This window comes from Chaetodon trifascialis, chromosome 2 (assembly GCF_039877785.1).
Source record: "Chaetodon trifascialis isolate fChaTrf1 chromosome 2, fChaTrf1.hap1, whole genome shotgun sequence".
Taxonomy (NCBI): domain Eukaryota; kingdom Metazoa; phylum Chordata; class Actinopteri; order Chaetodontiformes; family Chaetodontidae; genus Chaetodon; species Chaetodon trifascialis.
In genome coordinates, this window is record NC_092057.1 from 2,105,065 (window position 1) to 2,132,273 (window position 27,209).

Here is a 27,209-nt window from a genome sequence, read left to right on the forward strand (position 1 = left end):
GAGGGGGGGTTGTTGTCACTTTCATTTGCACCACAGCAGGTGTAACTGAGTCACAATCACTTGTGCTTCCTAAATGGACAGATTGAAGTTTAACTGACTGTGTTGTACTGTGATGATTAACTGTTCCCTTGATTTCTTTTGAAAATCAGCTTCACAGGCCGTATATCCACTTGGTCTTCTGAGCTTTTACTTTTAACAATAAGTGTTGATTAAATTGGTCAAAGTAGTCCTCAAACTGCAGATGATGCATTGTCGAACCACCTGCCCTCTTTCTCCTGATGTTCCCACGTGTCAAAAGTAGGTTCCCACCAGGCATGATTATACTGTGAAAGCTTTTAATGCCGACTCCAAATCTGAAGCGCTGTCGCTGAACATATTTGCTCTGTGTGTGTGTGTGTGTGTGTGTGTGTGTGTGTGTGTGTGTGTGTGTGTGTGTGTGTGTGTGTGTGTGTGTGTGTGTGTGAGCTTCAGGCAGCAGCTTGAAGCATGAAGCATGTGCTGCCAGAGGTGCAGTCGATGTTCAACAGCTACACCAAAGAGCAAATGAAGCATTCTGTCACACAAATGTGTCATAAAATCAGCTCATTGTCTCTAGTTTATTCAAAAACTATAAGAAAAACAGACTTGGATGCATTTCTCCAGTGTACTGCTTTATATTTATTCTCTATTAACAGGACAGGATGTGCTCATTTCAAATGTAGATATTCTTATTCATGATCGTTAAGCCATGGACCTGATTTAAAAACTGTCTTTTAAAAAAGCAATCGGAAAAAATAGGATGAAGGAACACAGAAATTATTGATGTGCACTGAATAAGTGAGATTAAACCATTTTACCCATTGATGGGTTAAGATGAAAATTTGCATTTGGTGACAGGTTAAGTGTCCCAGCTAGAGAGGACGATGTACTTGAGCTACACGACCACCAGGTGGAGACAAAGGTGAGACAGCTCTTTGACTGTGAGGTTCAGTGTGGGTTGATATATATCACACCTCCAACAGCTACATGATATCAGGGAGTAACAGTGTTTTCTAAAAGGAAAAATGTAGTAGTGCAGTGTGTGCATGGATGTGATGGAAATGACATGTAATGAACAACCAATGAAGCCTAAACCAACAAACAAAATGCCCCAGCAGAGACAGACTGGCTAATTCCATCAGCTTATATAGCTGAGGAGCAGTGAGAGCAGGTGGAAGTCATCAGGTGGTGATGATGATGATGACGATGACGATGATGATGATGATGATGATGATGATGATGATGACGTCCTGTTTTCTAGCAAAGATCCTCCCACAGACTGATTGATGCTGCTTACAGTTGATAACTTTTCTATGCTTTCATACTTTAAGATTCAACCCAGCATTTATGTGAAAAGCTAGACAAGGGCTGGAAATTATGTTCCTGAGTTCAGGAGTCCAAAACGTACCTTATACTGCATTTCACCTTCTTTTGGCACATTTAGATGCACATGAGTCCCGATAACACATTGACAGTTACATCGAGTAAAAGACTCACATTAAAAAGAATCCACAGGCTTGATCAGTACGTTAAAGTTGCTTTAATTCCTTTTTTAAAACATTTATTCCAGGCTGAATGATATCATTACCACAGTTTCGACATGTACATCATTAATATCTTAGTTAAACCATCAGAAAATAAAAACAGCCATAGAAAACATTGTTTGTCAGTCACAGCTGGACAGAGGTGTATTTGAAGTCCTGTGAAGACCAACCATGCACACAAACATTACTGCCTCTTAAACACGAGCGTGGACCTTTTTCCACCAGGACACGCCGGATCAGATGGGTTAAACGCCAGAAAGCGTCGCAGGAATTCAAATACAACTTTCAATCAGGTGAGCAGACGACACTGGAATAGTTTTATTAAAACATTGCAAGACAGAGAGTCATTCACCATTAATAAGAGAGGAAAAACGCTGCTCTTGCCTTTATTCTCCTACAAAACAGCTAGCTATTATTTTATCTTTAAAGTTTGATTTTTACAAGACAGAGAAAAATAAAAAAATCATGTTGTGATATGAAGTGTTGTAAGAGTTTAAAAACATTATGAAAGGCCATTAATCAGTGACTAGTCCCACAGATCTTAACATTGTTTGCATCAATGGTGCAAAAAACACTGTAAAGTACTAGACCATAGGTAGCATTGTTACCATAACATGGACATTTTCTTTCTAGTAAAATCACACATGTAAGATTGTCTCGCTAAAACGAGAAGTGGTCATTGATTAATAAGAACATATTAAAATGCTGTACAGGTCAGGAATGGTGGTTCAAAGGTGTTAATCAGATTGCAGGTTTCTACCTACGTCATCACCCATGATGCAAATGGTTTCGGTGTGATGTCACAGCTGTGGGAGGGCGTGTGGTTCCTACAGCTCTAGAAGTGGACGCACAGGAAAAAAGTGGGGAAAGATGGATGTTTCTAAGAAACCGTGGCGTGTGTGCTGAGTGTGGATGTCTGTACAGCACGTGTGTGTATCTGCGTGTGTTTCGATGTGTGTATGAGGGCATGCGCGGCGTCTGTGTAGGAATGTCTCTAGATAGGCTGGCGCTTGCTTGCTGCCAGTCAGACACACTGATCACTGTACTTGCACACAGTAACACCGAGATATAGCAATAGCCAATCACGCTGCAGTGATGTCACACACACGGGTTCACAAATACAGTTTTTATACACTGTACAGAGTTTTAGAGCGGGAGGGAAAACCACCGGCAGCGTCCCAGGCAGTTTCACTTCCCGCCTCGCAAAGTCACCTTGAAGAGAATTTGTGCTTGTGGGTAAAAAAATGAAAGACAGAAAGACTACTGGTGGCTCACGCTGGATCCAAGGTCACCAGTTAACAAAATAAAAGCACAGGAAGAAAGAACAACAGTATATAAGAAGAAACAGAAGACTACAGTTGGTCACAGTATCACATCCCGAATTTCAGCTCATGATGAACATAAAAAAACACCCACTTTCCTCGATTTTAACACTTTTATGGAACGTTATTGATCAGGGACGTGTTTTTTTCAGGTGTTCAGGACACAACTCCCACTCAGTAACGATGGCAAGCTGTTTTATTTTTTACTGCTTTTTATATTCCTGATCACATCCCTGAATGAAACAAAACATTAAAGTCACAGAAACGTTTCCCGTCCCTCGTCAGTCCCGCTGGTCTTCAGGGACTTTGACTGGCTTACATAGCACCTGGCAAATGCAGAGTCACTATTTTCAATGAGTCTCGCTCCATTTCTGTCCATCGTTTTCCTTTTCACGTCTTTCTTGTTCCCTTGGTATTTACAGTCTGAGGGAAAACATTCCTTGTGGGTTTTTTCCCCTTTTTTGAGACATCTGGAGGCAGTAGAGGACAGAATCAGGCATCCCTCATTATTCAGAGTTTTTTGGCACAGGTTGAGCCTTCTTATGTCCCTTGTCTCTCGCTCCAGTTCCCAAAATTCATTCCACAACAGGATTCCTGGCTCATATTCAAAATGCATTAATCGCCACGTGTACTGTATGTGCACGTAAACAAGTATGGAAAGAGACATGGACACACTGTTCAAGCTCACGATTCAAGTCTTAGTTAGACGACTATGCTAAGATAGAGAGGATGTGGATGTGTTGGTACTGTTTCCATCTAAACATGGCTTTCTGATTTACTGGCTGAGTATTTGTACACGTGTGTGTGCCTATTTGTGTGTATGTTTGTATGAGAGATACAGCAAAAACTTCCATGATAAACACGCAGCACACCACATTTACCAGTAATGATTCAACAGTCTACGTTTCATGAAATCAGAGTAAAGCAGACGTTTACTATTTACAGCTCTGTACAGTGTGTGTGTGTGTGTGTGTGTGTGTGTGTGTGTGTGTGTGTGTGTGTGTGTGTGTGTGTGTGTGCGTGCGCTTGTCTGTGTGCGAGTGTGTAGTCTGAATTAAGTGTCACGGGGTTGAGTGGTGAGAGTAGCTGTCTCCACTGGGGGGCAGTGCACGGACCCCAGTGGAGGTGGACAGAATTGAGAAGTAGAAGAAGAAACTGGAGACGGAGCCAAGGCGCTTTAACTGCTGTGCATTGTGGGTATGAGGGCTGATCCATCACAGCGGTGGTGGATCTAGCGGAGGAGTAGAAGTTGTGATCTTCTGAGATGAACTTCGGCTTTTTCAGTTTTTGGATGATTTCGGGCGACCTTCAAAGTGCAGTCCTTCGCTGAGGTGCTTGGTTGATGAGTCCTGGCTTGCTGTGCTGCTGATGGTGAACCGGTCGGTGTTGGTGAAATTCAGTGGACCTTGATAAACCGGGGTCCTGTTGATGCTTCAAAATGCTCAGCTCCGGTTGAGCTCCGGTGAGCGGATCTTGTCACTGGCTGTGAGAACTGGATTCAGGCAGTACTGGGGTGGACTGGTGCGGATCTGGTCTCTAGTGGACTGAGGACTGTGGTCGGGCAGTGGGGTGAGGCCGGCTGGCCGGGTCCAGTTGGTCGTTGGGAACGGAGCGTCGGTTCTGGTCCGGTCGGTTGGTGGCCAGGTACTTCGCTCTCATACTGGAGGTGTACTGAAGAGATGGAGGACAGTGAGGAAAAAGGGAGGAAGGAGGTGTAGACAGAGGGAAACATGTCGGGAAAGAGAAGAAGGAGAGAATTAGAAGCAGGAGGGAAGACAGAAACGAGACGAGACAGGAAGAGGAAAACAGCTGTGGATTATGATCGAGCCTCATTCACGATGAGTGAAAGTAACGCAGAAACAGTCACAGTCCAAAAATGAACATCAGATCAGGAAATATGAACAGATAGATAGATAGATAGATAGATAGATAGATAGATAGATAGATAGATAGATAGATAGATAGATAGATAGATAGATAGATAGATAGATAGATAGATAGATAGATAGATAGATAGATGACGTGTGTGAGGCAGAAACACTTTGACCAGTCATTTGGACAGCCGGGGTTTGATTACAACAGTCATTCATTTTAACAGCTGATCAGGTCTGGATGATGTTACACAATTAGCAGATGTGGTCCGTTTGGTCAGTGATTTGTAGTTAGTGCTCTAGTTCTGATGTAGTAGGTTAGCCTGGTATGAGTTAGTGGTCTCTTGTGAGCTCGCTAGCTAGTTCCTGTAGGAGGTTGTCTGGGTTCCTCGTCCCTGCAGGCTCTGGTGACAGCTGAGCTCTCTGGGACAGGACGGCGGCCCGGCGGCCTGACAATGACGCATCGTGGCCATTTTGGTGGCTGCTACAATTGGACAGTGGAGGCGGAAACACGTGCTCCTGTGGCTGTTCAATGGTGAGGGGTGAGGGGGCACAGAAACAGAGGACACATACACCTCGACAAGAAAATGCACACATAGACACACTGTGGGAACGGGGGGGGGGAGCAGGAACTTTAGAGGTTTTGGGCTTTTTCTTTTTTTTCTCCAGCTTCACTGCAGGGTATGGAAGGAGCGCATCCTGAAAGATGTTCAGAAGTAATAATGCTAGATTTATTTCTTCAATTGTCTTAGTCCACGGTACTGTAGCCCCAAATATACAGTTGCTACTGCATGGAACAACATCCACAACTACAGGCCCAGCGGCACATTGTCAAAGCCAGAGCAGTCAACCTGTTTGTGGCCAATATTAAGAACAAGAATCTCCAAGACTGGCAGAGTTATGTCTGCTGGTGTTGAAGGAGAGGCTCGATGCACTACAGTTCTGAATATTAAACACGTTCTCCTCGCATGGCGCTGACAGCCACAGAGAAACCAACCAGACTTTTCACATCAGAAGTAGAGGACAACGTTGTGTCAGACATGACCCAACAATTACACTCATCAAGAGACAAGTGCAAATCCTCCTAACAACAGGCTTCTTTTCAAACGTCCACATATCCCAGGCTGCCAAAATGACCTTCACACAGACGATCCATGACCACGGTCTAGTTTGAGCACTCAGTACACTTGCAGTGGTGTGGGGAGGGGGCACTACCTTCCAATATCCACGCTAGCATGCTCTGCTGTGACGGCATCAGACATGAGATGCACGTGCGTTTATGAACACCGTGCTTCCTTCATTACAGTCTAAAATTAGAAATGCCATCGCTGCGGGCTCGCAGGTTTGAATATTTCCCAGCTGCACTGTGGGTATTGGAAGATAGTGGAGGGAGAGTGTGTTCTAGAAAGTGTGCACTTACAGAGGGTGGAGGGGACTCCCTGCCAATCAGGGGGGTGTTCTCACACCGAGGATTCTGAAAGTTTGCGTTCTGGCTCCTGCATTATAGAATAAGAGGTTACTGCATGTGGTCACCCTGCCACTGGAGCTCAGGTGTCGAGCTGCTGATCTGAGGTCTGCTCGTTACGACTACATGACTCTGACAAATGGCCTCAGGAGTAATTACGAGTCAGGGACTTAAGCTTGGTGGTACCATAGAGCCGAGGGTGAAAGACCTCTGCCACAGTCCAGCATAGTTAGCGTTCTCTCTTAGCAATGCACAAAGACAAATATTTAGTCTCACAATGGGACACTGGTTCGGTAAAATAATACTTTTATCGGTGCCTTAGACACAGATTTCTAAAAAGTATAGATTTCAACTATTAAAGGAATAAAAAAAGAAGATAAATACTGTTTAATAAAGCTTCAAATGTCATTTGTAATTTAGTAGGAAGCCAAATAAGAGCTATTTCCTCAATGTTTCATCTCCAACAGATCATTGACGTAAACAGTGAGACAAACCTAAAAACGTTTGAAAAAAGTGGAGGGACATGCTTCAATTTACAGCATTAATGGAAAGAGATGTGTAAGGGAGGACAGCGCAGCTCCCACAGTCCAGTTTTACAACTAGCCAAATATTTTTCCCAGGTAGCTTCATAAAAACAGCACACATTAATCACTGTTCGAGGTTCAGCTGTGTTTCAGGTGAAATGAAATGTCAGGTCTGCACACTGAAAGGACAGTTAAGAGGCTTTCCATGTTTTGGACCATTAACTCTAAATGCTTAGTTTACATTACTGCCAAACCATGTTCCAAAGTACAGGTCTGCTGTAAATCACTGAACTTTTTCCTAGGATGATGTCAATCTGGTCCTCTGGCAGCTGACTCTCATTCTTCAATGTCAGACTCCACAAACACGACAAGGAAAAATATACGCTCACAGCTGTTTTATCATGCAATGACTAAAAAGCAAATACGAGCAACATTCACTGTAAGGAAGTTCTTATCTCAGGCGAGTGCCAAGTCTCATGCCATTCTGTGCTATCTGTCTACATGGAGGAGAATAAATCACTGAGAAACTCCATCGTATGCTGTGGAATATAGGCATTGGTACTGTTAACATCCAGGACTTGTTAATGGCCCAAAACATGAAAAGCATGGTCCCTCTCTGGTCCAAAAGTCAAAATGCCACATGACTTTCAGAATAAAGGTACTGTCTGTTTTCTGACTTCTTGCTGCACAGTGAGTTCTCTCCTGAGCAGCAAACACCACAGAGGACTTGATAAGCCCACAGCTAAAACAGCAGCAAGCAGTGGCAGACAGAGATATATGTGTTTATTCCTTTTCTCTTTTTTTTGTATTCAGAGCAAGCAGTCCTGTGGCAAACTGTAGCAAGCAGGGTGAAATAACTTCAACTATGGCAAGTGCAAGCCTGGATTCTCTTTTAATAGAGCTTTTTGTGGGCTGAAACAGGCACGCTGGCTGATACAGCTGGCAGCCATTTTTCTTTCAGCATCAGAGGAAAAGCTAGTGAAGGGTTCAAACTCACTGAGTGCTGACAGTGTGTCACAGAGGACATGCGAGCCAAACATAGCAAAAAGCTAGCTATTCTAACTCATCCAATCACAGGCAGTGAGCGCTGCTATGCTGCTAGTCTGGGTCACGGGGGGCAAGCATCAGCTACCTATGGCAGGCAGTGTGTTGATCCTGCTAGCCTCTAGCTAGCGGTGGGTGCTAACTCACATGTATTCAGTGACGGGGGCATTGCTGACAGTGTGGGCTGTAGCGGGCAGGCTAGCTTCGCTACCGTAGCTGGAGCCACAGCTGTAGAGACTGGGCATGTGAACGCGGTACAGGTTATCGTGCACACCGCCCCGTGAGGCACCCGACTCGTCCTCTCCGTCTTCCTCATCCGTCCTTCAATTGGTCAGGGTAAGGGCAGGGCACGAGAGGGCATGATGGATAGGAGGGGAAAAAGTAGAGGGGAGGGAGATCCGAGAGAGACAACAGAGTGTAAACAAGTGGCTGAAGAGGAGGTTAGGAGAGGGGAAGGTGTACTTGTACTATGTAGTACAAAGGTACTGTGTGGTGCTATCTGGTACAAAAAAACTGGTTGAGGCCATGCCTTCAGCCCCAAAGCAGCTGAACAAGAAGAAAAGGAACATGGGCAGCATTCATCTACAAACAGGTCCACTACAAGCACAGTACAAGTCTCTAACATTACCACACAGCCCAGAGTGGACCCATGAAGCTGTCTCTTGTTGCTGTGTGTGCGTACATATAGTTAAGCTGTGTGACTCTTCAGTATTCTCTTAAGACGTAGAAACATGCAGTCATTTTCTTCATGCAGCCATCACTCCTGATAATTACTGTCCATTTCAAATTGTCCAAACAGAGTCAAATTTCAAAAATCAGTTTTCTTTAAAGTACTTCATGCATCACTGAGTGCTCCATGAAACTTAAAGCAAAAACATCAGGAAAAAAGGAGATAATATGGCTGGTTTGGGCAAACCATTTTCAGACATAAAATGGTCAAAAATGTAAAAACGGCCAGCAACGCAACAGAATGAGGCATCAAATAAGATATGTGCTGATTTGGAAGTTGGATCTCTGGCTACAGAAATGTACTGGCTTCTACAACGTGTGGGTCAACCACAAAATACATGTATATCTGCATTATGTAGACCCTATTATTAAGACTATTTATTTTCTTAGCTGTTTTTGGGAAGTCTACACCAGCCGTCCACATGCTAACAAAATCACATCGAGCTGGTGATGTTTCTGAGAGGGAGGGAGCTGTATGGAGAACGTTTAGCCGGCCCGATGTTAAACGAGACAAAGGCACAAAGAAGTTACTGCATTGACTGGCCACCAGGTGGAGGTGTTTCACTCAGGCAACCAAAAAGGAGCTCAGCTGTGCAGCCCGACAAACAGACTCAGCAGTCGCAGCACAGTCAGCCTTAATGAGCAACCAACCCCATGAGCAGTTTTTCTTTCCGAATTCGGGGATATTACAGATTATTGTTTCATACCTGCTGGGCCAAACTTTAGCATTGCTGGTAGTTCACACCCAACAAACAAGCGTAAAACACCACTATCATGGCGCAGCTGTGGTTCATAATTCAAATCGTTCATCAGAGTGAAACCTGTCCCTGCATGTATAGTCTAAAGCTGAATTTACCATCGAATTATTTGGCTGTTTGAATGGGCCGTTTATCGGACCATAGGGTCGTTAAATTTCCTCAATATCCACCATCATTCGCTGAAGCCCAAAGCATTTCCAAATCAGGACAGGGAGAGAGGAGGAAGGGACGGAACAGAAGGAGGAAGTGGGGCACAGAAACAAAAAAAAAACAAAACGTGGTGATACACAATCTAACAACAATGGTGCTCCAAGTCCACAGTGGAGAAAAGAAAATGTACAAACACAGAAACAGACAATCAGCCAGACTGACAGTGCCGACGGCAAACAATAAAATAAACAACACTTGCAGTGAAAACTTGATGGATTCAAAGACAGGCAGGAAGACGTAGGAGACAACAGCTCAGGAGGCAAATACACTCAAAGAATGACATGCATGGGCACCGAGTGGATCCTCTCTGAGCCTTTCAGCTGTTTTCAGGTCACAAGATGAATTTAGTTACACAGTTAACAAGTTAGAACTAGTTAGATGTTAGCTGTCAGTGTACACATTAACTAAAGAGAGACGTAGGAATGTAAAGGCTTGTGCGAGTCGTGTGTGTGTGAGACAGAGACTGTGTCTTAGGGCTGAAAAATCAATCGAAATATGATCGAAATTGCAATATGACCGAGTGCAGTATCCAAAGGTAAAATGTGTCACAAAATACCATTACAAGTGAAGAATTTGGGTGGTGCAGAGATGCACCAGCCTACAGATCAAAGCCTTCAGACGTGAGGGAACATGCTTCTTTGGTGCACACCCCAGCAAAAATCACATCTTATCATTTTTATATGTTTTTCAGTGAAAATTAAAAGCAAAAATGACCATTCCCACTAAAATCGTGACATATTGCAATATCTGTCAAAATAATCACAGTATGTTTTTTTTTTTTGCTTATCAATGTTTTTGCATTTCGTTCAGCCCTGCTGTGTGTGCGTTACCTCTTGCCAGGCCAGGTGTGTGGCACACTGCACACAATGGAGGAGAACATGAGGGCGGTGACGAAGGAGAAGAGAACCAGGTAGATGAGACCCTCCACCCCGTCATAACACAGCCCGGTCAGGGCCTGAACGTAGTCCTGCGTGGGGGAAACAGGAGAGGAGTCAGCGGCTTTGAAAGTCTTGGATTTGAGGACTTTTCTCCTGTAACACAGCACACACAGTGACTCACCATGTGTAGGCTGCGACAGTCCACCAGAGCAGTCAGCTGGTGGAGACCAACCTCGGTGGAATTCAGCACAGACTGGATTTGTTCAAGACTCCCCTGCACACACACACGCAAAGCAAAGGTTACACATGCATGTTCGAATGTATATATGCACCATCGTGCACATCCACACCGCGCACACACCAGACAAACACGTGTGTTCTCGCACTTTCGTAAGCGCCTCTTTCATCGCGCTTCCACTGATGCAAATCCACTCATCCGTGGAGATGAAGACCTACAGATCAGTGCACAGGCGAGCACACAAACCTTGGTGTTGGCATAATCACGTGTTGCTGATCTCAGTAGCTCTGCCACATCATCCTGCATCTCCACCAATGCCTTGTGACTCCCTGACAGCCTCTACAAAACACACAGAGACACACAAACAAAGCACACACACAGAAATACATCCTGTGGTTACGTAACGGCTTTACCAGTTTGGACAGGTAACAAAGAGAAATGTATCAAAAAAACAACAAGAGGGTGAATTTACCTGCTGGAAGGGGTTAATTTGGCCAGAGCTGCACCTCAGGTAATACTGCAGGATATCTGGAAAGGTACCAGTAAATACATGTCAATACAATAATAATACATACATCTAAAATAGATGAACACTGCAGGTAGCATGTCAACACAGAGGCATGTTAGCAGCATTACTCAGGCATATTTGTGTATGTGTGGGGGGGGGGGCAACTCTGTTTACACTGTCACACTGTGGGGACAAAAGTCACAGCGTAAATCACTACATTTTCAGGTGCACACTTGGGTTGAGGTTGAGGTTAATGTTAGGGAGGAAGTAGTTATGGTTAGGTATGTTTCCAGGAAATGTGTGCAAGTCAATGTAATGTCCTCTGAAGTAATGGAAGTGATGTGTGTGTGTGTGTGTGTGTGTGTGTGTGTGTGTGTGTGTGTGTGTGTGTGTGTGTGTGTGTGTGTGTGTGTGTGTGTGTGTTCCAGAGGCAACATCTGTGCTCCACAGAGCGGAAACAACTGAGAGACAACAGAACTCATTAGAGGAGTGAAAAGAGGGAAGTGAGGGAGGGAGAGGACGAAAGGAAGCAACTGAGAGGTAAAGAGGGACATAAAAGGATGAAGAGGGAGAACAAATCAGATAACGATCCTAAGTGAAAAAGCAAAAATGTGCTCTGAATGTATAAATAAATATATATTTTTTACATGTGGGGCAGGCGGGAGGACGAGCGAGCGGGGTGTGTGCAGGATTGCTGATGCGCTGCAGTCAGCAGAGAGAGAGTAAGAGCTTTTAGATACCCGAGTGTCAGTCAAACACAATCCCCTCGGATGCACACGCAAACGCACACGCTTGCTTCTTAAAATAGCAGCAACATGTCAGGGTGAGATCCGACTGTCAGTGTGGAAACTCGCGTCGATTCAAGATGTTTCTGCTTGTTTGTGTGAGAGCAGCCGTTGACCAATCACCTCTCATTCCTTCCTTCTTGGGCGTCCCACGTTGTAATTAATAGTATTAATCACACATTATGAAATTTGTTGTTCTTTCTACAGGCTGGAGGGTCAAAATCTGTTTGTATCGTGTCCTCAGGAAAAATGTTCAAAAGCACCAATCAGAGAAGGACACGTGGTCTTTGCTTATTTAACCTGTGACAAGTGTTTGCTTGTTTACACTGCTTTGTTTTTTCAGTTCACATGTCTAAAGGTTTGTGTAACACTGTCTTCTTGCATGAAACCCCTTAAATGGCTGCTACCAGCTGACTGGTTGTGTATTTCCTTTGCATACCTTGGTTGATGACAGCGTTTTCCTTGGTTACCCTGGTGACGTAGGTATCAGGGGAGACGCAGAAGTCGCTGGCTGACTGTAAGAGGTAAGCATACATGGTACATCAGGCTACAGCGACATCCACGCTGAACACACTCGCAGTGCTTCAGCAGTGGGAAACGATTACATCACTGCAGAGGCAGGGAGCTCGGCCATGTTGCCATGGCTACACTTACAGCAGCGACAGCCAGCTCCAGGCCGAGAGACCCCCAGCTGATTATCAGAGTCAAAACCCCCAGCAGACACACTCTGAAGGACAACAAAATACAGATTTTCACAGTCGAGGTTCAGCCGACCAACGCGACATGCATTTCACAGTTTTACTTGACACAGATTCAGAGTCGGGAAAGGATTTGATTCGTCCAATAGGAGCGACGTTTGGAGTAGGATGTGCTGCGACTTACCCAATCAGAGTGCCTCTGGAGTTGCGTATCAGGCCGAAGAGCACCAGAAGACAAATGAGGACATCGAACAGCAGCAGGCCCAGGTACCCCAACCACCTGTAAATGTACTGATTTACCACAGTGTTTCATACAAACCAGGTATTTCACGACCAGCGGTGGAATTTAACTCACGAACTAGTTTACAGATTCACATTATTCATTTAAAATAAAAAGCAACTAACATATTGATGTATTTTCATGTATGAAGCTGCTCAGCAGTAATTATGTAATTAATCAAAATGAACCCCACCTTTTCCATTAGTGACAAACACATGACTGCATCATTACTTATAGTCCAGTAGTTTAACATATATTATCCTGAAATGAGCCATTCTTTACTTAACATTTGGTATTCTAAGCATATTTTGATGGCAGTCTTCTGGGACTGAGCTACTTTAGTTCACATAGAGCAGAGTCCTAGCTGCTAGCTAATGTTTGTTAAAGGTTCTGGACTCAGCATCACATGGTTACAAAGCAAAAAATGTCGTGTTGTTGCCACGATTGGTTAACAACTTTATGGCCACTTCAATGGTTTTCCACCCTCCAGTAATTCTGAGAGGACTATTTACCCAGAAGCAGCGGGAGAATACAGTATCTACTGTAACATGCAAACCTCACACCATAACGTTGCTGATTCCCTCTGAACAGATCAGATTTCAGTTGATCCAGCAAATCCTTCTGCATCATAAAACTCATACTTGTTCGTACCAACCTGTAAAAATCAAAAGCCTCCGTCTTGCGGGCCAAGTCCTCCAGAGAAATGTCAGTATTGGACCAGAAGGGAACATCCACCATCAGCCTCACCAGCTCGTCCAGCTGTCCCTGCAGCTTTTGGACGATGGACACGTAGTCTGTCTGTTCCTGGAAGGCTGTCTCCAGCTGGACTAAGCTCTCTTCCACGGTCTGGTTTAAGGCTAGGGCGCTGTCTGACACCTGGACGTTCACAGAAAGAGGCGCTGCCTGAGACACTTTGCTTTCATTGGATTGTGACAAACAAGTGTGATGATACAGCAGGTAACTCACAAGTTTCTCCACCCCGGATATGGTGCGGTTGGCATGCCGGAGGGAGTACGCCAAACGACTGGCTCCATCGCTCGATTCCCCGTTTCCGTAGAATCCCACAGCAATGCCAGCGCTGGGAGGCAGAAAACAGGAAGTGCCAAGTGTTAGCACAATGACTAATTCAAAGATCAGATGGCATCAAATTAATCAATATGGATGAATGAGTTCAACATTTCTTCCTCCTTTTCTCACAGTCAGACAGCAGCTATCAGGTGCAGTTCCTGTGTTAACCAGCAGCAGGCGGCGTTGAGCTCTGCTTCTCTGCTTTGGTGTCACCCTCGGGCCTCCGGCAAGCACAGGACTACCAGGAATGATTCACACACACACACTCACACACACACGCAGAGTCTACACAATAATTGGGTCACCAGACCGCACATAATATGATCCTTCTGCAGCTCTGCATCCACATTCACACATGACACATGCTACAATATCTGAGGGTCTCTGCCCCAGCGCCCCCCCCGCACCCCTTCACCACGTTCACACCACGACTAACCCCTCTCCCACCGAACACCACCACCACCACCTCCACAGAAACCTCCTTTACACTTCCTGCTTCATCTCTTTGCCCACATCGCCTCTCCCCCACCCTCTCCCTGAGCAGCTCCTGTGGCCCCCTCCTCTCTCTTTGTGTACTGTATGTGTGCATTTGCGCATGTGTGTGTATGACTGCACTCTCTGTGTTGATGAAGGCTCTGTCTGCGCACTAACACCAGGCAGACTGTGAAGGGAAATTTATGACCATTGTTAAGGCAATTCATTCTAGCCCATTAGATCTTGAGTAGCATCGTGTTACAGAAGGTTTATAGACACACACGGCTTTGTCTAAGTGTGTGTGTTTTACGGTGGACTTTATGTGTACATGTGACATAAAACAACAAATACAGAGGGAACAGAATAGAGATGAGTACAGGCAGGGAGGCACATTTATCCGTTCCTGTAAATATCTCCTCTTTCATTGGTCCACTTCCTCTTCCTGCATCCTCCATGTCATCTCAGTTTTAACAATAAATCATCAACCATCGCTGTTGTTTACTCATCCTCTTCTTCGTCTTCTTCTCTCTCCCACTCCTTTCTCCCTCCACTTCCTCGTGCATCCTCTCCTCTGTCCAGCTCTCTCGCTGCTTTAATACCTGCTGCTCCCATCAGCGGATTTCACGACTTCATCAACCAACAGCTTAGGATGCGAGACATAGAAGTTCAAAAGTCAAACAACTGACAGCAACATTGGCCAGCTTCGCTCGGATTTAAATAAAATCCCGCACAGAAAAACACACACAGATTATTAAGACATCATTTTTCCTTTGAGAAACAGCAACCCGTCCTGAACGATGCTAACTCGCAGAGAGAGCGCGCTGCTTTAGTCTCTGCTTCAGTCCATTTTCAGATGAAATGAACTGACATCATACGCTAAAGATGCTCTGCTCTACCTAATGGGCACACTGAGATGCACTCAGCTGGAGCTCAAATGTTAAATTCAGTCAAAACTGGGTCCACGAGTTCAAGTCCGAATCAAACTGATTCACCTGAATCCAAAATAAATGCATCCAATTAGTGGAACAGCCAACTGGAAAGTCTTATTTTATACTCAGTGTGTATCCTGAAAAAACACACTGCTGCTCCACACAAACAGGTGGCAACATCCAGACACCGAGTCCCGCTGCGCAAGACAATGAAAAATATTTTCAGCACGTTAAGAGTAGGGCGGCGTACTCGCGATCATTTTCAGGGATGCTGAATTTAATTAGCATGCTGGTGCTTTGATCATTGCTGGCAGTCACGCTGGATTCAAATCACACACTCGCACCACCAGCAACCACAGGTGTCGCCAAATCAACCAGGACTAAAAATTATAACCTAAACCAGCTTCTTTATCTTTGAAGGAATAAAATTCAGTGTTCTTTCTTTCAGTCACAACCAGCCACAGAAAGCCTGAATGAATTCCAAGCAGGATATAGATTTTGAATTTGGGGAAAAGTGAGCACTGATGTCAGATTCACTCCATCACTTCTAGATGAATAAATGAATCACTGTGGCTATAAAATGTCGAAAATAGAAAAAAACTACTAATAGGTCTCCACAGCCCGAGGTGACGTCTTAAAATGACATTAGCAATTCAAATTAAAAGAGTGAGTTTAGAGAAGCTGCAGACTTTTCTTTAAGACTGACTTCACTAAACCGAGACGCCGCTGCTTCTGTGTACACACACTGCACACAAACGCACGAAGTCCACATGCGGGTGGTGCTGCGCCAAAAATAAAATGTGATGTCACATTAAATTGTGGACAAAGAATCGCATGAGCACAGCGGCGCACACACACACACACACACACACACACGTTCAGATATCCATATCAAATATTCAATAAGAAATATTATAGCTAATCATAAAATATTAAAACCTGCAAAAAACACTCTTCAGCACTGAGTCACGCTAACACACACACACACACACACACACACACACACACACACACACACACACACACACACACACACACACATCGCTCCCCCTGACTGTATAATTCATTTCTCGTCTCTGCATCAAATCTGCTTCTGTCGCCATGGCAACCTTTCTAGGCCAAGGAGAAGGCCGAACAGAGAGAAATAATAAATAACGGAGAGGAGCTAACAGAGACGAAGAAAAGGGAAGAGAGGTAGACGTAGAGAAGTGCTGAGAGGGTGAACGAGGAGGACTAGTTTGTGTGTGTGTGTTGGTTTGTGGAGCAGAGTCCACACAGCCTCGGTATCTGTGGTGGAAACGCACTCTGCCCAGGTGACCCAGCAGCAGGGTCACCTGGGCAGGTGAAAGATCTCAGAGTGTACACATGGCCCTCAGAGTCAGACTAACACAAACAGTGCAGTGTAACACCTGGCCGGCTCCCAGTAACACCACGCTTAAACAAGGCCGACTGGACTGAATGCAGGTGGAGTCACAGTCATGTCGTACAGGACTGTGCATGTGGCTGCTGTGGTGTGAAAACCAAGCAATGCATTTCTGACATTATCACATAGTTTTAATGGGTTTCCTCAGCTGCCCTCCCAATACTTCTGTTTATCATCCTCACAGAGCAGATCTCCTTTTTTACTCAGCTAAAATAAAATGATTTATCTGCAATACACAGATTACAGCGTGTCAGGCACAGCAGCTGTGTTAACATTAAAATGTTGGCAAGATTTAAGCTAATTTCTGCAAAGTAAAACATGAACAAGCGTGAGTTTACATGACCGAGAGGACATGACAAAACCGCACGATTAATTAAGCTCCAGTAACTCTGATCTATCATGGCATTTCACTGCTGCTGCTGCTGTCATAATGCACTTTTACGACGCAGTCTTTTTATCAGCTGCTACGGTGATAGAGACATATGCAACAGTGTCTCCCATCTGGACTCAGTGTGAAATGAATTCTTTGTCTGCAGCAGAGGCAGGTACCATGACATCAAGGCTGCTTCCATTAGCCTTTACTGCAGCTTTTCGACCTGACACAATCATAAAAAGTTGGGAGGTTTTGTGCATTTCTGGCATTTTGCCACTGTTTGCTATGTGCAAACTGAAAAACGGCAGAAGGAAACATAACTACTAATTAAAGGACACTAACAGAACCATCAGGGCACATAATGTTAATACAGGTAACTAATGACTGAAGCTTCATCCACATTGATACGTTTAGCAGCATTTTAGCACCCTATCAGAAATAATCTCCATCCACACAAACACGACTGAAAACGCATGTCATATGACCGTTTATGTACACTGGTCGTGCACGCGCAGGTGACTGGTGTTTGCCTGCAGCGCATGTAGGAAGTAGCTGCAGGATAAAGCAGCTGCTGGCATAAACAACAAGGTCAGCAGCATCTGTACTTCGTTACACATGTTGTATTAACTGCTGGTACTCAAGGCTGATAGACATATAGATCCTGATGTTGCTTGATTTCTTCTGAAGAAGGGTCATGTGATGCGGGTGTGACGAATCGGGGAAGGACACATTGTGACTGATAAGAATCAGTCGGGAAGCGAACGTGAGTGCCGGCGTCATCGTTTCCAAAAGTCTCTGTTGGCACCCTGACAGGACTCTTTACGTTTACACATAAATGTACAGTTAGTCTGGAAAGAGCCGGTCAGACCTCTGTTTCAAGGCAGCCTACCGGCACTAGCTTTTTCAGGCTTCTGATTGGCCAACATAGCTTTAGGGTTAGGGTTACATAGCCACCTGTTGGTTTGGCATGCTCTTAACAGCGCTTCAATTGTGTTTTCATCTGGAAGGAGATTTTTTTAACAGTGCTTGTGTGGAAAGGTCAGTGCTCCCCCCTGAATCCACAGAGAACAGTTCCAGTCTCCACTTTAGGCTGCAGAGCCGTTCTTTTAATGGTGAATAATGATCAGACCTTTACTACAGCCTCTCACCTGCAGACGAGCGTGGCAATGATGACGCACCAGGCGGTGCAGCAGCAGTCAGCGCTGGGCTGCTGGGAGTGCGAATGGGAGTGCGAGGAATCGTCACTCTTGCGTCGCCGGCAGCAAAGCCAGAATGAGTAGAAGAGGAGGAAGAGGAGGTCCAGGCCGAGACACAGCAACGCCACGGACCCCAGCAGCAGAATGGACTGGCAAGAAGAGGGATAGAGAAAAAATACAATCAGTGGAAAGAAGAAATGTATGATTTCATAACACAGTTTACGCTTTGCTGTTTCTGTCCAGCTTTGAGCTCGATGCATTCAGCACACACACGTATCGTGTTTTAAGAGTTGTCCTTATCACTGGGAAGAAGACGATTTAGGAAATGAGTTCAATCTACAGGAAGCAAACGAGCTGATATGAGCAGAAAGCAGATACACAGACAGAGCGCATGACTGAGTTTTTCCTGTGTCGACAGACGCACGCAGATACTCAAACTGTGTTCCTTTCTCCAGCTATCTGAGACAGAAAGCAGTGCCTGTTAAATGGCTGTTTGATAGACACCATGAAAAACACCATCAAACACGCACACCTCCACGCAGAGAGCGGAAGCGATGCTGCTGGGGAGCTGAGAGCGCTAGAGACCCGCCACACGGATCACACACCCTTTACAAGCTTTGAAGTGTAAAGGGGGGGGGGGGGGCAGACAGAAGGAGGAGTGGGGGTGCATGTGAAAGAAAAAGAGAGAGAGAGAGAGAGAGAGAGAGAGACAGAAAAGGAAGAAGATGTGAAAGCAGATGACTGAAGTGAACACTAAAAAGGGAGAAGTGGATAAAGACTGAGATGAGGGCTGTTACAGCAATTTGCCTGCAACTGAATCTTTTTTTATCACACACACACACACACACACACACACACACACACACACACACACACACACACACACACACACACACACACACACACACACACACACACACACACTGCGATGTTTGTTTTTCTGTCCCCTCTGGGAGCGTCTGGAAAAGTCATTGTGCTGCCGGACGACGGAGAGACAAAGGCACGTTTCTGGAAAACCCAAAGTGTCCACCTGTTCGACTGCTTGTGATGGACAAAGCAAATGTGCCAGAGTCGCTCAGAAGCAGCGGCAGCAGCAGCGCGACCCTCCGCGAACGATAGCAACGTCTGACTCCACCTCTAAGATCCTCGCACACTTCCTGGCTTCCCAGGCTTCCAAACTGCTGGTGACCTCAATTTTTCCTCACTGCCAGCCAGCAACTTCCTCACCCTGCAGCCATTTGTGCACCTCTGCTGTAAATATACACGTGTGCTGTAGCGTATATGTGCCAAAAACATATTCAAAAATGCATCAAATATTGTGTTTTTTGGTTTCATTAAATACATTGGGGTTGGCATCGTAAAGTATAATATTCCAGGACAACAATTCTTAACATGGAGATCAGGAAGAAGCATATTTTTATTTGTGAATTAATGACTTATGCCTTCAGGCCTTGACATTATCATTAATTATTATTAACTAAATAAGAGAATTAAACAGAAATGAACAGGTGAACTGGTCACAACCAGCAGACATACACAACAATATATAAAAAATGCAATGTAAGTCATAATTTTGATGGGAATGATAATTTCTGAATTTTATTTTTACTGAAAATTTTCTGAAAATGATGATGATGATGATGATGATGTGATTTTCGCTGGGGTCTGTACCAAACCAGCATGCTCCCTTACGTCTGAATAAAATCACTTGTACGTAGCCCCATGATGCTTCGTTTGTAGTGCTCTGACACATTTTACCTCACTGAAAGAAGACATTATTCAATTTTGAGGGTCAAAAGCCAAAAAGGTTGAGCACTCCTGCTGTAGACACTAAGACTGTACACAGCGATGCCTTGAGCTAAATGTTAACTTCAAGATGTCAACATGCTCAAAATGACAGCGCTAACATGATGACGTTTAGCATGTGAGCATGCTAACACTCAGCACAAAGCACGGCTTAAACTCATGGGGATGTCAGTGTTTGTAGCGCTGACCTGAGGATGAAAAAAAGGAAAGGGATCACCAAAGTTTCTACACGTCATCGTCTGGAGACCGTGAATGTTTGTGCAAAATTTCCTGTTCATCCATTTCATAGTTGTTGAGATACAGCAGACAGGACCGACCCAGCAACTGACCCACTGTTTGCCGGCCGTGGCTAAAACATAAACACTGATATCTCCCAGAATTTTGGACTGTTGATGCAGAATCTGTTGCTTATCTGGAAGGTGTCAGCTTATCCCTGTGGCCTGATTTGACGCGCTGCTTTCCGAGGAAATTCTTCAGAAACAGAAACATCAAAGAAATAAGTGTTCAGACGAGCCCGTCACACTCGAGCCAGCTGATGCGCTGTCACCAGCTTGTCTTGGAAGGCACAAATCTCTTTTCACATTGAGGAACAATGCAGCCTTATAAGGTCGGCATTTCCACGTAAAGTGACGACGTGTAACCACAGGCCTGTAAACAGCTCTGGATCACATCTGCAGGGCTGCAGCCAATCTGGCCGGGATAGTGGGTCACTAGAACACTACGCTGGATAGCACAGAATATGAAATATAATAGGATGTGACCTGCAGGAGCGTAATGTGACATCTGAAGGGAGAGAAGAGAGCCAATTTTCCAACAGCAGTCCAAACCACGAGTCTCAGTCCCTGCTGAGGCATCAGTGCACGTCTATTGTATGAGGTCTCTAAGCCTACAGCTAGGAGACGAGAATTAGAAGCATGACAATTAACTTAAAATATTCACACTAAAGTGACTGTGGCTCGATCCCATTACAACCTGGAGTTACAAGCTGCACCATAATCAGAAAGGAAGAGTACATTATTACTGTCTCTTGGGAAGCGGTTGGGAAAGCCAAGGCTGAGTGAGAGGAAATCAGTTGATTGCTTTTTCCCAGACTGCTTTTCTCCAACAGGTTAAAGAAGATGAGCACAGGGTGGGAGGAGAGGATCCTGATGGGAGAGGAGGGGGAGATAAGCCCTGTAGATTCCTGGTCTGTGGTATTATCCTCTGTTATTATCTGCAGGCTTAGTGCTTGAAGCGTTATGCTATAGTAAAGGCACACTGTGCTCCACTAATGTATTGTTTGATCTCCTGTGCCTTTAGCATTAACATTAGGGCTTAAGCTGTAAAGTGTAAGAGCCACCGAGCTTTGCAGAATGACAATGAAACCTCACACCATAGAATGACGGATGCTTTCGTGACTTCCATCCGTCACAAATCATGCCACAGGGGCAACAGGGTGACACAGATACACAGCGATACAGAGGAAGGTGATAAGACAGAGAACGCACTATGAATTGAACAATCTTATCGATCGATGAGGCGATCAACAGAGAACCGGCAGGCAACTATTCTGACAATCAATTCATCTTTTGAGTCAAAGAATTCTGCTTCAGATGTGATTTTACACTTAAAGTTGTTGGGTTTTGTCCTCTTGGATGATGAAACTAACCACGTAATCTTTAGCTTTAAGGCCTTGGACTTTGGGAAAATAAAAATGGGCTTTTTCTCAGATTTTCTGAATTTTATGGAAAAGTAATGTTGTTTGCATTTGAGAAGCTGAATGTCTGTGATGTTAACGATTAACTGACACTAAATATTTCCAATCGACTAATCACATGCATATAAAGCAACAACAGCTGATCCAGGACTGGCGATGTGTGGTACACTCTGCTGATGTCTGATGTTGAGATCTGACTCAGGACCAGGTATTCTGCAGCCACACACTCTCCTCCCACTGTGTATGATGGCCGCTAGATTAACTGCTGGTCTGACAAACCATCAGAGCAGATTAAGCGTGGATCAATTAGCTACTAATAAGCATGGTGAGCTTGGCTGTGCATGTGTGTATGTGTGTGTGTGGACTTAGATGTAAGTGTGTGTGTGTGTGTGTGTGTGTGTGTGTGTGTGTGTGTGTGTGTGTGTGTGTGTGTGTGTGTGTGTGTGTGTGTGTGTGTGTGTGCCCCTCTACGCTATTGGAGATCAGCTCGCAGGCTGGAGGAGGGGCTAAATGTTAAACGCCCAGGCACAGTGATCTACTTTCAATCTGTCCGTTTAAGTGTGTGTATGTGCACGCCTGTGAATGTGTGTGTGTGTGTGTGTGTGTTTGACCTGACAGGATCAATCACTTCCACCTCACTGAGTTGTCCTTGCACTCTCCCTGCCTGTGTGTTACTCTGGAGTGTGGCCTTGCCTATGATCCTCTCAGCTTCTGTCCTGAGGCGCCGACTAACCTCAACTTCATTCTGCTAATATTCAGCAGCACCACTGGGTCAAAGGGTAAAGCACGACACTCACGGCAAAATCCGTATTCAGACAAAAGCCTTTGTGTTTTAATCTTTAAACACAAAAAAAGATTCACGAGAGGCACCTTTTGTGTCTGATCCGCTGTGATCCTTCTCGAAATGCTATGAGATGATGTCTTCCACTGTGCAAACCGTAGCATGCTTTTCAAAATACCAATTACAGTCTTACTTTCCACAGCTGGGAATATACGGTATGTGTGTGTTATTACAGGTCACATGATTCCTCTGTAATGTTCTGCAGCTGTTAGACTGTGGCTGGTCGCTGACTCTGCGATTCTCCCATAATGCAAACAGAAGAGCGCACACACATGCGCGCAGACAGACATACGAGCGACTCCAATGCCTTGCAGAACCTCAGGATGAGAGCTCCAATTTCAGCTCCTCGGAAGAAAAAAACAGCACAGTTTTCTTGCAGAAAGCCACGGAGTCAGCATCCCCAATGGAGGCACAGTCATCAGAGACCAGCGGCTGAACAGCGTTATTTGTTTAGTTTAAGAGGAAAACTTCTGCATAGGAGAGGACAAGAGCATGAGTGAGTGAACGACTGAGAGGCATTGTGTGAGAAGAAAGTTTTGAGCTGCTTCAGCACTCAGGAGCTGAATACAAACGAACCTGCGCCAAATCACATCAGAAAGAAAAACACTGCACAGAAGAATCTCTCTCTATTGTGTGCGAGTGTGTGAGTGTGTGTTGTGCTGTGGTGACGGACTGAGTGCTCCAGGGGACACTGTGCAGGGCCTTGTTTGTGTGTGTGTGTGTGTGTGTGTGTGTGTGTTTCTCAGCTGGATGAGTGGATGCATGAAAGCCTTTGAGACAGATATACTGAGCCAATCTAAAGACGGGCTTCAGTGAAAGAGAGCATTCTTTCACAACAGACTACAGCCCTCCCCTTCCCACCCTTTCTCCCCTCCCTCCCCCAATCCAATTCAACCTCCTTCTTCTTGTTCTTCTCACCCTCTGTCCCTCCCTCTCGCTCCCCCCGTCTAGCCAGAATTAATGATTTCACCCTGAATAGAACCCCTATATTCACTCACTCACTCACAGACACACACAAAACCCCTAAGGGAGATCTGTGACCTCACCTCAACAAACAAGACCAAGTGCTAAATACGCACTGACACAGAAAGCGAATCTGCTGCATGTGACATATGCCGCATACATGCAGCACGATATGCACAACTACTGTACGTATGCATGACGTACAGACAAACATATGACCACCGTGCAGAAAGCTCAGTGACATAGAAACAGCCCCGTCTGCTAAAATATGTCAGGATGTAATTAGTCTAAAAAGGGGGTCCTTAAAATTCCAGTGGTCACACACATTGACACACACACACACACACACACACACACACAAAGGCCCTTAGTTAAACATTGAATAGCTCGCAGGAAGTGGCTATTTGGCAATTTAGAAGCACCTCCCATGGCTCATCGAGCCTTCTCTCTCCCCTCTCGCCTCCAATCAGTCTCTTTTTATCTTTCTCACTCCTCCTCCTCCTCTCTCCGGTTCCCATCTCCCTCCCTTGTTCATGGCCGTGGGTGCCTTCCCACGCTCGGCTCTTGAACTTGCACGCCCTCCCTCCTCTCCCCGAACATGTCAGCAAACTACACTGAGGGGTGACTGCAGCGCATGAAATGTGGGATTCTGAACGATGTGTCTCTCGGCTTCATGTGGGTCCGCAAGCCTGCGTTTTCTGGTGCAGAGACCTGAAAGTCACCTTGTTTGAGGATTCAAATGAAATGCAGCAAAACCGGGCCAGAGTCCCTCTTTGAGATCAAGCTGCTCTCTAAGGCAGCGCTGTCAACTCCCAAAATGGTGTCCTCAAATTGTCCAACCAAAAGTCCAGAGCTTATGGGTATTAAATGCGCGATGACAGACATGCGGAATATCCTAACAATTAAGAAAGTGCAACCAGGAAATGTTTGCTGTTTTGGCTTTTATAGATGACTTTACCTTTCATTGTATTTTCTACTATCAAAATATTCATTTTCTGCCCAATGACTAAACCATTGGCTCCCATGCTTTGTGTCTCGTGTCCTTTAGAGAGCCAGACAAGCGATGTCTACTCGCTACCAATTATCACAGATTTCTTATGTCGAGGAGCTGCAGCAGTTTATCCAAAGAGCCATGCTTCCTTCTCAGGTGTCTCATTTTAATCATTTGCAGCGTCCTAACAGGTAAGTCTCTGTTGTGTGGCAGAAATGCTTTGTCTTTTCCGTTCCCATCTTGCTATTAATCTTGCAGTTCCTCGGATTTACACTGCATCCCGACCCTCAGGTTGGGAACCATCTGACTAAGTGACTTATAGTTTCTGCACCACGTTCATCCATAACAATGATGGAGCAGGCAGGGGATCAGCCTCTTGACTCAAGGACATTTCTCTCTCACACACACAGAAAGAATTGATCGGTGCATGGAGGGATTCCTCCACTCTGTGGTTGCAGGACAGCCTCAGTCACCACTTGGCCACTCTGCTGTGAAATTACAGTGTGGGCAGGTGTCAGGAGGTGGGATGATAAGATGATGCTGCATGATGGAGGGGATGATGAATTCTGAGTGGGAGGTTATTATTCCTTGTCTTACCTTCTGGTACTCAGAGTCCTCCGGCCTGAAGTCACTGCTCACAAGCTGGAACTCAATGTTGAAATGGGGCAACCGGTGCAGCAGGTTCACCCACCAAGGCGGAGAGTAGTTCACAACGGCCGCCATCCTGATCCAGCGACCTGCTGGCTGTCACTTCACTCTCAAAGCCGATTCCTCACACGGACACTGTAGAGAAATTCACGAACATTGTGCGTCAACGGGGCACAGAAAAGACTTCAAGAACAATTTGTGACAGGCAGAGCTAGAGAGCATCCATGTCATTTCAGCAAACATGTTAAGCAGCATGAAGGTCCAGCATCCACACTTCTTGCGGCTGATACTGCTTACAATGAAACTACAAAACCTGCTTCTAGCAACTGGAGTAATTACTGTTGACTAGCACTATCATGCGGGCCAATGTGATGAGTTATCAGTGATTAGTCACCAGCAGGGGTGAAATAAACATGCCAATCAACACAACATGCCAAAATACAGCACGCACTCTTCTGCAGTTTGTTACACTTATTATATCATGTCCTACAATTCTCACACAGTAATTACCTTTTAAATTAATTTGCACAGATTAAAGGAGTATGTCTCCAGCAGGGATTGGCAGATCTGTCTTTTTGCATGTCTTAACGTACCGATGACACAATTGTACACGTCGTTGTGTGTGTGGTTGAAAAGGTTAAAGCACCGCAATATGACACAATACCTAATTTCAGCTTTATTTAAAATGCTGTTAAATTGGCAGTCCGTCGTAATTATTGGATAAATATTAACATTTTGTCATTGAATGATTGTTTTCCTTAATGTTGTATTTGGGGTACTGGCTTGTAATATGCATGACAACTGCGGCCAACACGTTAACTTGGTGTCATTAAACATCTCACCAGTCAATGTCATTCCCACCCTGATGAACAACAAACCTTGTTGTGACTTGGAGGGAATACTGGTCCGAAAAATAAAATTTTAAGAGAAAATTAAACCTATGAGGTTATACTGTGTTTAAAACATGAATGATGGCACAACAGCATGGCTGACAGCTACCTCGCATCTGCCTATTGACGCCCAAGCGGCAGGGCACAGGCTTCGTGAAATAAAATGCGTTGTGGAGGGTGAAATGGCCGTTATATCAAACCCCCCCACACAGCCACGACTCCGTCTGTTATACCGACTTTACTGTACCAACACATGTAGGTCAACTCGGTCGAGGGTGTCCTCGTATATTGCAGCCGCAAGCCGCGCGTATTCTTATGCGTTGGCTCAATAAATTGTTAGCAAAACCCGGATTAGCTCGCATTAACCTGCTTTGTCCGTTCAAACTACCGCAGTCTCGCTGGGTCGTCAAGGCAACGCGGAGGAGAAAAGGCAAGAATCCGCTTCAGGGCTTCGCGTCTGCGGCCGTCAAGCTTCTGTGTTAGCGGGAGAGGAGCCGTGTTTCAACCTACCTGGTGAAGCCAAAGCGGATGCAGACTCTCGTTTAGTGCAGTCTTGGGAGTCCAGGCCGGCGTATATTTCACCTATTGTCTTCCCGGATCCGGTGGTGGATTTGAACGCCACAGCCGTGCGCTGCTGCATCAACGCGGCCGTACCGAGCTAGCTGCAACGACCGAGTCGGCTGCAGTTCCAACCGCATTGAAAGCGACGGAATAGCGGTCACATTGCACACGCAGCGTTCACCGAGGTGCTGTTCCGACTACCTTCCCCGAAAGCAGCAAAGCTACGGCAGATTAAGGGTTAAAGTCGTTGACCCGCAAACCAGTATCTTTGTTTTTTTCACAGTTTGACGATGCCGTCGTTTCCTTCTAAATCATAACGGTTCGTGGTCCGCGGCGCTGTTCCCACGATGGCCGTCGGTTCATTGCATTTAGTGCTGCGGCTCTTCAATTGGATGATATTGTTGGAGCGTGAAGCAAACACGGTGTTTAAAAAGCCCTGGAGGATGGGGCTTTGCGGCAGCTCTGCGAGTGTGTGTGT

General features: G+C 45.3%; 1 protein-coding gene across 2 annotated transcripts; it reads right to left on the bottom strand.

Moving 5' to 3' along the window:
• Window positions 1-1,543: 1,543 nt before the first annotated feature.
• ttyh3b (tweety family member 3b) lies at window positions 1,544-27,209 on the bottom strand. 2 transcript variants are annotated; one of them, XM_070973372.1, is made up of 15 exons: window positions 26,681-27,209; window positions 25,230-25,415; window positions 18,288-18,484; window positions 13,839-13,950; window positions 13,528-13,748; window positions 12,777-12,872; window positions 12,549-12,621; window positions 12,334-12,409; window positions 11,074-11,129; window positions 10,848-10,940; window positions 10,545-10,637; window positions 10,316-10,452; window positions 7,936-8,109; window positions 6,176-6,251; window positions 1,544-4,555 (listed from the first exon to the last, which is right to left on the bottom strand). In XM_070973372.1, the coding sequence occupies exons 2-15, from the start codon at window positions 25,353-25,355 to the stop codon at window positions 4,421-4,423; spliced, it is 1,665 nt and encodes a 554-aa protein (XP_070829473.1). In that variant the 5' UTR covers window positions 25,356-25,415; window positions 26,681-27,209; the 3' UTR covers window positions 1,544-4,420. The 2 variants fall into 2 exon arrangements, with proteins under 2 accessions (XP_070829473.1, XP_070829482.1); XM_070973381.1 differs by lacking the exons at window positions 6,176-6,251; window positions 7,936-8,109.